The sequence below is a fragment of the Salmo salar genome, chromosome ssa10 (genome assembly GCF_905237065.1).
Source record: "Salmo salar chromosome ssa10, Ssal_v3.1, whole genome shotgun sequence".
Classification (NCBI taxonomy): Eukaryota; Metazoa; Chordata; class Actinopteri; order Salmoniformes; family Salmonidae; genus Salmo; species Salmo salar.
The window spans coordinates 33,498,182-33,510,123 of record NC_059451.1 but is presented as its reverse complement, the minus strand read 5'-3'; the positions used below and the strand labels follow the sequence as shown (position 1 = coordinate 33,510,123).

General features: G+C 39.9%; 1 protein-coding gene across 4 annotated transcripts; it reads left to right on the top strand.

Annotated features, from left to right (window-relative positions):
* The first annotated feature begins 546 nt into the window (after positions 1–546).
* Positions 547–10,667, top strand: LOC106560273 (neuromedin-U). 4 transcript variants are annotated; one of them, XM_014122999.2, is made up of 9 exons: positions 547–761; positions 3,086–3,141; positions 3,361–3,408; positions 3,646–3,699; positions 4,606–4,638; positions 4,793–4,843; positions 6,080–6,160; positions 10,279–10,332; positions 10,427–10,667. In XM_014122999.2, the coding sequence occupies exons 1-9, from the start codon at positions 611–613 to the stop codon at positions 10,460–10,462; spliced, it is 564 nt and encodes a 187-aa protein (XP_013978474.1). In that variant the 5' UTR covers positions 547–610; the 3' UTR covers positions 10,463–10,667. The 4 variants fall into 4 exon arrangements, with proteins under 4 accessions (XP_013978474.1, XP_013978476.1, XP_013978475.1 ...); XM_014123001.2 differs by lacking the exon at positions 4,793–4,843 and having other exon boundaries at positions 6,107–6,160; XM_014123000.2 differs by lacking the exon at positions 4,793–4,843.
* Positions 10,668–11,942: the final 1,275 nt, after the last annotated feature.

Sequence of the window (11,942 nt, the reverse complement as noted above, 5' to 3'; positions counted from 1 at the left end):
CTTTTTCTCTTCTCCAACAGAGTTGATGAATTCCAATGAACTACTAGCAAATTTGCAAACTTTAAGTCGTTTTTTAAAACATATAAGCTGAATATTTATTTTAACAGTAGGTCTGAATAGCCTACTGTTCAATTCCCACGGTCTTAAATAGTACAGTTTTGTTCTTTAATATCGTGTTTTCATTACTTCTTGTCACTTTCTTGTCATGTCTGAACCCATTTGATTGACGAATAGGATATAAATTCATTAAGCTACAATATCTATTTCATTATATGACGGTTTGGTGTTATAAAGACCTGGATTTAGACAATACGATAAAATAATTGTAAAACTAATAATATTTTCAGATATTATGTCAAACATATGGTGTTTTATATCTTATTCGTTTATTTGTTCAGGCAGAATGTTATTTCTGTTATAGCACCACGTTTCCTCCTAGCCTTACTCATCAATTAGATAGGCCCTAGTGTATGCACGCGTGGAATTAATGACGCAGTGTAGTGTCATTGATGTAGAGAGGGGGTGACCTTGTGCTTTAAAATTGTTCCTGTGAAAGATTAGAAATCACAGATCGGCAAGAACATAAACCAAGAGCAACCAGAGAAAGGTAATGATGAAGACCTCTCAGTGCCAAACCAGAGTCTCTCAGAGCGGCAGCGTGAGCTACGTGAGCGTTCTCAGCACCAGCGCAATGAACACGCTCAGCAGCACGAGCCTCACGCTTCTTGTTCTCCTCATCTCAGCGATCCCAGTCTGCAAAAGTAAGTAAATATATATATATTTTGACCACGCTTTGGGTATAGAATATGGACAGTCTTATGCATTGCTATAGGTCCAAGTCAAGATGTAAAAACGTAAAACTTTAGGCCATGAAAAATGTTTGCGGGTCTGATGTAGCCTAAATGAATAGTTTAGGAAAAATGAATTTGTTCAAAAACATTCAACATAAATTGGTAATCAGCAAGCTCATTTAAATCATTCAGTTCAAGTCTATTTGCATTTACTACTTAAGACATTTTTTGCAAAAAAAACAATATGTTGAAAAGATTGAAAGGAACTTGTTTACCTTACAAAATAAACGTTATAGATTTAAAGTGCAATGAGAGTTTACTTCTCCTTAAATAAAACTGTAGACCAAAGGTACAGTATATTTAAATTCTTTACAATATGAATAGACCCATAAATGTTTAAACTCAAGATTCTTACACGTCAAACATATTATTGAGCATAATTACGCATTCTTGTGAACTTGCGCAACGGAGAGAAGGTTTGAGAAATATTTGACATACTACAGCACTTTCAATTGGTAAGTTTATTTTGTTATGAAGAGGCCGTGGTGTCTTGTTGGTTTATAACCTATTATCCAAGACTGTATTTTCGTTCTGTTATGGGATTTTCTCTGACTGGAATTGTATTTATTCTAAACTGTGCAGCATAGAGAACTGGTGTAGCCTAAACATATAGAAGCTGCAACCACCAGTAGGCCTAATGCAACTTCAGCCTGTTGTTCTAGTACATAATTACACTTTTACTCGAATGCCTCCACATAGCCATATACATAACATACATCAGTTGGAGAGGAACTCCTAATGTTTTGGTAATATTCTGTCAAATTTGGATTTTAGTGTACTGATAAGTTCTAAAGCAAAACATTTCACTCAAACAGAAGGGGAACTAACAAAGAGTCACTGACCAACAACCAAAATGAACCGTGGGGTTTTAGGAGGGATTCTGAAAGACACTCATGGGGGTGTCCACTGAAAGTTGATTAGCAACAACAACTGGAACCTTAGACACCCACCATGAGCACCCGCTAAATTTGCAAACAAAAGAAAAACCCACATTAAACTTAATAAAGACAGGAAGCAAACAAAGCCAGATAAAGGATTGTTTGTATAGAACACAAAATAGGGAGCGGTAAGTAAAGGTGTTAACCCTCCGCATCCATCAAGACAACTGGAGCACTGGGCCAGCCACTCTTAAATAGTACCTGGGCTAGCACAGGTGAAACACCTTCCCACTAACAAGATGGCAACCAGTACAGGTGTAACACATACTGACTAATGAGGTGACACCAATCGGTGAGCCCTACGTGCTAATGTCCAACCTCAAAACATAAATGGAAAAACCTAAACCTGTAACAGTACTTACTGCATTGGTCATTTCACTCTCTCTCTATTCTCTCTCATGCATGGCTCTCTTCTCCCCCTCTAACTCCTTTCTTTGTTCTACGACTGACAGCTTGAATCTACTACAATTACCCCCCATGGGGCAGAGGCATGTCAGCCTAATCTGATGCAGGCAAACCGTGGCCTTGACAAACAGGCAAAATCTTAATGACTCCTAACGGTGACTAGGATTTGGCTCCAAACAGCAATAATATCACAAATAATTGAAACATAAATAGATTTACAATGGCAATTGTGTCAATCCCTCTTCAGTGACGTGAGAAATTATATTTGTTAAGGGTTATTTTCTGTGACATTGAGCGATTTAATGCTGCTTTGATTGATCAATCAAATGTATTTATTTATAAAGCCCTTTTTACATCTGCCGATGTTACAAAGTGCTATACAGAAACCCAGTCTAAAACCCCAAACAGCAAGCAATGCAAATGTAGAAGCACAACCTCAATTTGTTGGTCACTATGAGTTTTTGAAAATGAACAGATTTGATTACAGCATAACATACGCTCTTAGAAAAAAAGTTGTTATCTAGAACCTAAAAGGGTTATTCGGCTGTCCCCATAGTAGGAGAACCTTTTGAAGAAACCTTTTTATAGAGGGTTCTACCTGAAACCAAAAAGGATTCTATCTGGAACCAAAAAGGGTTGTATAGGGATGACCGAAGAATCCTTTTGGAACCCTTTTTTTCTAAGAGTGTAGGAAAGCTTCAATGCACTCTCCAAGTCCCCATCCTCCTGTTATGTTGTTAAAATGCATTGATTGATGTCTGTGATGCACTTGAAGTGGATTGTTATGGCTGTGTAATCACAATCTGCACACTCCTACCACCTTACTGCTACAGTATCAATACGATGATAGAGATGTAATGATTCTTGTGTCTGTCTGTGTTTCAATGGAAGGTGTTCCAATACAACAGCAGAGAGCAAATATATACCAGGACCAGCTTCTCAACCAGGTTGGCCACAGAACTACAGCACATCTCTTTCTCTCTCTCTCTCTCTCTCTCTCTCTCTCTCTCTCTCTCTCTCTCTCTCTCTCTCTCTCTCTCTCTGTCTCTCTGTCTCTACATTTTCCCATACTAAGACTGTGAGTTGTTGCTTTCCTTTGAAACGAAGAGAAGTGTATTTTTCACTCCCCCTCTCATAACAGCACTCACCTGTCTTGTCTCCCATAGCTTGAAGATGTGTGCTCATCCTACTTTTCTGCAGACCTGCCATTTCGGGTAAGACTAGAATAATGAAATGATCAAAGGAAAGTTAAATAAAGGTACAAAAAAAGCACTGAAGGGAATAGATGCATGTTAAATGTTTTCTCACTCTCGTATATTTTCAAGTTCAGGATCAATTCCAATTATGATCAAATTGAACTAATCACTTACAGGCTTGAAATGAAAGTGTGTACAACTGTATCAGATTCTTTCTCTCACCTCCTCCCCCTTGCTCTCTGGTTGCTACTCTAGACACCTGATGTTTTGGGAGAACTCTGTGTGTTAATCCTTGTACAGAAGTCTAAGGTATTCCACCCTTCATGTTCCAGCATAGTAGCTCAAACAATAATCATATCACATGTACACACATCGTGGTTTATTCTGTTCTGTGAGCACAGCACAGTTGCACATACACTGAGTGTACAACACATTAAGAACACCTTCCTCCTATTGAGATTCCCTCAAAACAGCCTCAATTTGTTGGAGCATGGACTCTACAAGGTGTCGAAAGCGTTCCACAGGGATGCAGGCCCATGTTGACTACAATGCTTCCCACAGTTATGTCAAGTTGGCTGTATGTCCACCCTCTGAATGGCACATACACAATCCATGTCTCAATTCTCTAAAGGCTAAAAAATCCTTCTTTAACCTGTCTCCTCCCCTTCATCTACACTGATTGAAGTGGATTTAACAAGGGACATCAGTAAGGGATCATAGCTTTTACCTGGTCAATCTGTCATGGAAAGAGTTTTGTACACTCAGTGTATATGCAGTGTTTAAAGGAGTAGTTCACGAATCCATGGTTTAGTTTTCTTCAAACAGCCATTACAAACTTCAGCTACCTTTATCCACCTCTAGTGAAAAATCTATGGAAGTGATGGCGGCTCATGAGCATGTTTTCTTTTCAAATGGCCTAATCACCTTTAAGTAACATCAAACCAAATATAGTTGATTTCAGGTGATTTGGACATATTTTTTTTAAACATGCACACATGCCATCATCATTTCCATAGATTTTTAAATAGCAGTGGTTAAAGTTAGCTGAAGTTTGTAATTGCTGTTTAAAGAAAACTGGACCATGGATTACAGTTTCTCCTGGCTCATAGACTACTTTCAGGGTGAGGAACCATCTAACATCAAGTTGTAAAATAGTAAACTACTCCTTTAATCATTTTCAATAGTACATTTAGTTTTGTTTTCTTGACATTGCAGGACATGAAAGTGCGAGACAATCCTAGTAAAAGGGTAAGTGTGACATTGTCTGTTTTATCATGTCTGCTTCATCATGTCTTTCATCTGTCTATTGAAATATGTTCCCTTTAGTGAACGCCTATCAATGCAATCAACATAAAAACGTTTGAAATGTTTTATTTGTGTGTGTGTGTTTGCTTGTGTATAGTTTTTATTTCATTATGCTAAGCAACAAGGTGCTGGCCCAACAGAGGGAGCGGTAAGTTGGGTTAAAGGTCACTTTGCACTGCTTGACAAGGCACACTGCATTTTGTTATTCTTTGTTACTTGTACTGTGCTTTTAGTATTGTATTACTTATTTACTCTAGAACATGAATTTTTATCCTGAAAAAGTGTTACGTTTTAGCTTAGTTTTTATTTCCAGTTTAACAAAAATATTATGAGGCATGAATTGCAAACTCTTCTGCATATTACATTACCCCAGCTCTTACCTTCTCAAAATGCATACACGCAGACAAACACAGACCCTATTGCTGCTCAGTCCATCAGCTTGTTAACATAGTCAGTTCTCAATAGCTGTCCTCCAAGGAGATAGTCCCCTACATTTCTGGTTCTTGGTATAGGAAATACCATAGTTTTCTGTGGTATAAAGAAAGTTGGAAAAACACTGCTCCACCTGTCACAGTGCTTCCCTTCTCCTTGTCTCTTGCTCTGCATGCAACTTTCTTGGAAACAATTTTAGGTGCTGCATTTAGGTCCACATCCATATATCTTGTCTTGTTTGCACAAGTTACTTTGAATTCCTCATTCCCCCTCCCTTCCGCTGTGTCATCAGTTTGACTGACGTGGGGAACACCATCAGTGTAAATTAGATAAACAGAAGTGACAAGGAACGGACACATTTTCTGCCCCATCTGAATAATTCATGGCAGACTGTATTTTTAAGTGCCAACCATTTTCTTCTCAAGTCTCCAAGTTATTGTAATGGAACCAAAATGCCATCCTCTATTTCTAGTGAAGGCTTCATTCATTCATTTAGGATATAGCTTTGTTTACAGTCACTGGGCAGAGATTGGCTTTGCAAAGGTTTGTTATAGTTTATCCTCAGAGGATGTTAGCACAGTAAAATCACGTTGAGTTGACAAAATGTAAAATATGTCAACCAGATAACAATGAAAATATGACGTATTTCCTAGACATTGTGCATGGCCTGCATGTGGAGAGCGTGCTGTCACTATGTGCTTTGTTGATCTAAACATGAATGCAGAGTCTGCAAATGAACACAGGGTTGTACTGAGGACTGTGTGTGTGTGTGTGTGTGTGTGTGTGTGTGTGTGTTCTGTGTGTGTGTGTGTGTGTGTCTGTATGGATGGGGTGTCTAGTGTGTATATGGAGTCCTCTCTGCAGCCCCCAGCCCTTTGTCTCTGTCTCAGGGCAGTTGTTCATGGTTCTCATGTTTCTTCATGTCTGTCCGTATGTTTTGTGGATGTGTCAGTCCCCTGTGATGCATCCTCTCCTGCAGCTAGTTCCTCAACTCAATACCAGACGAGAGAGAGGAGAGGAGTTTGTGGTCCGCGTATGTACCATCTGCATGTTCCTTTTTACATATCTGCATCATTATAACTTGAATAACTCTACCTATATGTACATATTACCTCGACTAACCGGTGCCCCTGCACATTGACTCTGTACCGGTACCCCCCGTATATAGCCCCGCTATTGTTATTTTACTGCTGCTCTTTAATTATTTGTTACTTTTATTTATTTTCTTTTTTTTGTATTTTTCTTAACTGCATTGTTGGTTAAGGGCATGTAAGTAAACATTTCACTATAAGCTCTACACCTGTTGTATTCGGCGCATGTGACAAATACAATTTGATTTGATTCTTTGGAGAGGAAATATCACACTAATCCAGGGGTCTCCAACCTTTCTAGCATGAGAGCTACTTTAAAAAAATGAAACATGTCACAAGCTACTAATGGTTCTGTACTGCTGCTGCTCATTTCATTGTAAAGTTTGAAAATAACAATAGATACAAATTATATACTGTACCTACTCATGATATATTTCTGCCAGGTAAGACTACTTTGCAGTTAACATTTAATTGAGAAGGTTTTGGGAAAACTATCTCTGTCGTCCCACAAGATGGTTATCACATCAACTGGCTACTAGTGATGGGCATTCCGAGTCTTTTCTTTGAGCCGGATCATTTGGTTCAGTTCACCTAAAAGAGACCTTTGGCTCCCAACTGGCTCTTTGTTAAGTAATGCTTAGAAACTGACCTAAAACCATGGAAAAATTGTATATCTCTAATTTTAAAGCCTAAAACGTTGCCTAACATAATGTCAGATCGTGAAATGTGAGTTCAAATAAAACATTTCCTGACCAAATTATTAGATTGCCTACAAAATAAATGAAGACAGTTACACACTGAAAAGATTTGCGTGGACTAGGATAAGGCTCTCTCCTCACTATATTGTTCCCGCACTGAGGAATTACCATCTTCAGATAATGTTTTTATAATTTATCTGCAGATAATCGACGCCTGGAGGTCAAAAAGCAGTAGTAAAAGTATGCAAATATGGGAGCCGACGTTCACCAAAAAGAGGCGTTCAAAAAGAGCCAATCGTTTGCAAACGACCCATCACTATTGGCTACACACGGAGTGATAGACAAAGGCCCGCACCGCACAGATAGAAAGGGGCAATATTGCTGGAAATTAATTGGCAGATATTGTGTTAGTTTTGGCTTTTTAAGCCAATAGTGGCTAACCAGGTGTGGGATAATGTTAATGTTGTGTTGGTTAGACAGTAGCTGGGAGCTTGGCTGTCTGATATATGTGAGATTTATTTATGACAGTTTGCTCTGGAACACGTGACAATTGCATGTACTTTCATAATTGTTTGGCTAGCTACTCATAGGTGGTCTGCGAGCTACTGGTAGCTCACGATTGACCTGTTGGAGACCCCTGCGGTAATCTTTTATTAGCTGGTGGCAGGTAGCCTAGCGTTTAAAGCATTGGGCCAGTAACCGAAAGGTCGCTAGTTTGACTCCCCGAGCCGACAACATTAAAAATCTGTCAATGTGCCCTTGAGCAAGGAACTTAATCCTTATTGCTCCAGGGTTGCCGTTGATAATAGCAGACCATGGCCCCATTCTCCAAGAGTTTCTCAGGGAGATTTCGGATATGCAAAAAAAACTATTCTAATTCACACATGCATATGAATGCACACTTGTACATGTGTGAAATAGAATATAGGCACCCACCAAATTATTATTATTTAGACATAAAGTCAGCAAAAAAAGAAACCTCCTCTCACTGTCAACTGCGCTTATTTTCAGCAAACTTAACATGTGTAAATATTTGTATGAACATATCAAGATTCAACAACTGAGACATAAACTTAACAAGTTCCACAGACATGTGACTAACAGATTTAATCATGTGTCCCTGAACAAAGGTGGGGTCAAAATCAAAAGTAACAGTCAGTATCTGGTGTGGCAACCAGCTGCATTAATTACTGCAGTGCATCTCCTCCTCATGGACTGCACCAGATTTGCCAGGTCTTGCTGTGAGATGTTACCCCACTCTTCCACCAAGGCAACTGCAAGTTCCTGGACATTTCTAGGGGGAATGGCCCTAGCCCTCACCCTCCGATCCAACAGGTCCCAGACGTGCTCAATGGGATTGAGATCCGGGCTCTTCGCTGGCCATGGCAGAACACTGACATTCCTGTCTTGCAGCAAATCACGCACAGAATGAGCAGTGTGGTTGGTGGCATTGTCATGCTGGAGGGTCATGTCAGGATGAGCCTGCAGGAAGGGTACCACATGAGGGAGGAGGATGTCTTCCCTGTAACGCACAAGCTCAGTCCGATGATGCTGTGGCACACCGCCCCAGACCATGACGGACCCTCCACCTCCAAATCGATCGCGCTCCAGAGTACAGGCCTCGGTGTAACGCGCATTCCTTCGACGATAAACATGAATCCGACCATCACCCCTGGTGAGACAAAACCGCGACTCATCAGTGAAGAGTACTTTTTGCCAGTCCTGTCTGGTCCAGCGACGGTGGGTTTGTGCCCATAGGCGACGTTGTTGCCGGTGATGTCTGGTGAGGACCTGCCTTACAACAGGCCTACAAGCCCTCAGTCCAGCCTCTCTCAGCCTATTGAGGACAGTCTCAGCACTGATGGAGGGATTGTGTGTTCCTGGTGTAACTCGGGCAGTTGTTGATGCCATACTGTACCTGTCCCGCAGGTGTGATGTTCGGATGTACCGATCCTGTGCAGGTGTAGTTACATGTGGTCTGCCACTGCGAGGACGATCAGCTGTTGCAATTTATTGCCCTGGCCACATCTGCAGTCCTCATGCCTCCTTGCAGCATGCCTAAGGCACGTTCACACAGATGAGCAGGGACCCTGGGCATCTTTCTTTTGGTGTTTTTCTGAGTCAGTAGAAAGACCTCTTTAGTGTCCTACGTTTTCATAACTGTGACCTTAATTAACCTACCGTCTGTAAGCTGTTAGTGTCTTAACCACCGTTCCACAGGTACATGTTCATTAATTGTTTATGGTTCATTGAACAAGCATGGGAAACAGTGTTTAAACACTTTCCAATGAAGATCTGTGAAGTTATTTGGATTTTTACGAATTATCTTTGAAAGACATGGTCCTGAAAAGGGGACGTTTCTTTTTTTGCTGAGTTTACAACAAAGCCACCACAATTGACAATACTTTGTTATAGTGTGATAGTAATGATCAGATGAAAGATCTTTTAAATCTCTTTTATTTACACGGGAGAGCTAAAACTCTTGATGTGCCCTTAGCAGTCAATTTTTCTTTTATTTAACTAGGCAAGTCAGTTAAGAACAAATTCTTATTTTACAATGACGGCCGACCCTGGCTAAATCCTCCCCTAACCCGGACGACGCTGGGACAATTGTGCGCCGCCCTATGGGACTCCCGATCACGGCCGGCTGTGATACAGCCCGGGATCGAACCAGGGTCTGTAGCACAGATGCAGTGTCTTGGACCGCTGCGACACTCAGGAGTCAATATTGGGCATCTGGAGGATATGCTCTTTTCACTTTGTCAATGTGTACAGGATTTGTCATTTTTTCAGTGCGTTACCCTATTATGAGACTGTTGTGTATGTGATGTCTGTTTGTGTACAGTATATGCATGTGATTCATTGTGCGTATCGAGGCTACCTGTTTTACACACATACTGTCACTCAGTACTCGCTCTGTCTACATTAGCTGTTCTTTTCCATGATTCAGGTAATTACGGTCTAAAATTAGTGCATCTGACAGGTGAACTTCCACATTGCTGTGCTTTAACTCAACATAATTAATCCTTCATCCTACATGGGATTGGTGTTGACATAGTAACTACAGCAGAACTGTGAGAGGAAAAGTGCTCAGCTTAGTGTGTGTCTGTTTACAGTGGAAACTCAATGGGAGTGATCTCTACTCTAATGGTTTTGCCTACGAAAGAATGAAATAAGTGGAAATAAGCTTCAACAAGGATATCTAGCACACTGCTTTCTGTTCCAACTGAAATTGTAAGACTTTCTTTTCATCGGGAAGCAGTTGTCGGCTGAATAAATACTGCCATACTCAAATGAGACCATACCTGAATGTAGAGCACCTGTTCATTGATATATTCTGTCCTACTGTGCAATCTGTTTAGGATGATCTCCAGGGACCTGAGGGAATTCAGAGCAGAGGATACTTCTTATATCGGGTATGAATACACACATTCAGAGGACAGGAATAAACTCTGTTAAAATGTTTGTTTGATTTCATTCATCTGTAACATTTCCTTATCTTACTTGCAGCCAAGAAATGGAAGAAGATCCCTAGAATTTGATTAAACGTAAGGTATGGGGTATTGAACTGAACAGCCACAACCTTCATAGAGTGGTCCAGACCTCTGCCACAACCCCTTAATGACCATTGTACAGTGGTGTTGAATGTACACAATGAAATTAAAGAATCCAAATAAAATAGTCTTTGTTGGTCCAAAAGTCTTATTTGTGTTACGAGGTGTCTTGAATTAAAAGCATTGTTATATTGTTATTTTTGTGGTGGCATGATTTTGCAGAAAGACAGATACTGCATAAGAGACTTGCACAAAGAGGTCCTGACGCAACTGGAAAATTGTCCGTGAACACGAAAGCAGAGTGTGTGTGTGTGTGTGTGTGTGTGTGTGTGTGTGTGTGTGTGTGTGTGTGTGTGTGTGTGTGTGTGTGTGTGTGTGTGTGTGTGTGTGTGTGTGTGTGTGTGTGTGTGTGTGTGTGTGTGTGTTAGCTGAAATATTCGTGACCATAGCCTACTTAGTGTGCTCAAAAAAACTACACACACAAATGTTGTCTTTCTCTGAAACATCTCCTATAATAACACAAGATTGAGATCTCACCCAACACTATTGTGCTGCACCACATTCTGTTACGATTCATATCCACCTTTCTAAACAGACTAGACCAGAAAGGCTGCTTATTGTCTCAATGCACTGGACAAAAACTGGTTAAATCAACGTTGTTTCCACGTCATTTAAACTCCCAAAAATACATTTTATGACATTGAATCAACATGGAAAACTGATTGGATTTCGTATTTTTTTCACCCAAGTTTGAACCTAAATCCAATGACAAGCTGACATTTTTTTGTTGATTTCACATTGAATTCGCGTTAGTTGACAACTCAACCAAATGTAAATCAACTAGACTTTGAACTGACGTCTGTGCCCAGTGGGAACATACCAATGACTTTAAGACTGGCTGCATAACAAGTGTTCCCGTTTGCTCGTACTAAGAATTTTGAAAATTCCCCACATACTTGTGAAACTAGCACCAAAGCAATTGAAAAAAACTGTTGACTAGGCACTACATAATTTTGGTTCAGTAGTTTTCGGTTTTGAGCAGTTTAATTAAGTGATAGTTAAGTTTGGGCGACCCAACCAAATTCACATAGTCTAAGAAGTGTTAGATCTGTTCTATGTGCGCTATTTCTATGCTTCCCGTTCTTACATTTATTTTTGCATCTTTTACTTTCGGTTTTGTAAAGCAGCTTCAAACAGCTGAAATTACAATATTTTTGGTTATGTAAAATATATTTTATGGTGGTTTAGACGGTACAATGATTCTCTACACTATATTTGCTTGTTTTGTCACAAACTGAAATTAGGCGAACTATTCGAATTTTAGCAACTATGAAATGGCGGAGTGATATCTGCATAGTGAATCTTTAATTGTATTGTTAACAAATTACAAGAAAATAATTTCAAAAGTAAAGTGAATATTTCATTTTAAAAAGCAGATTGAATATCTATACAAATTGAAAGAGTGATTTGGT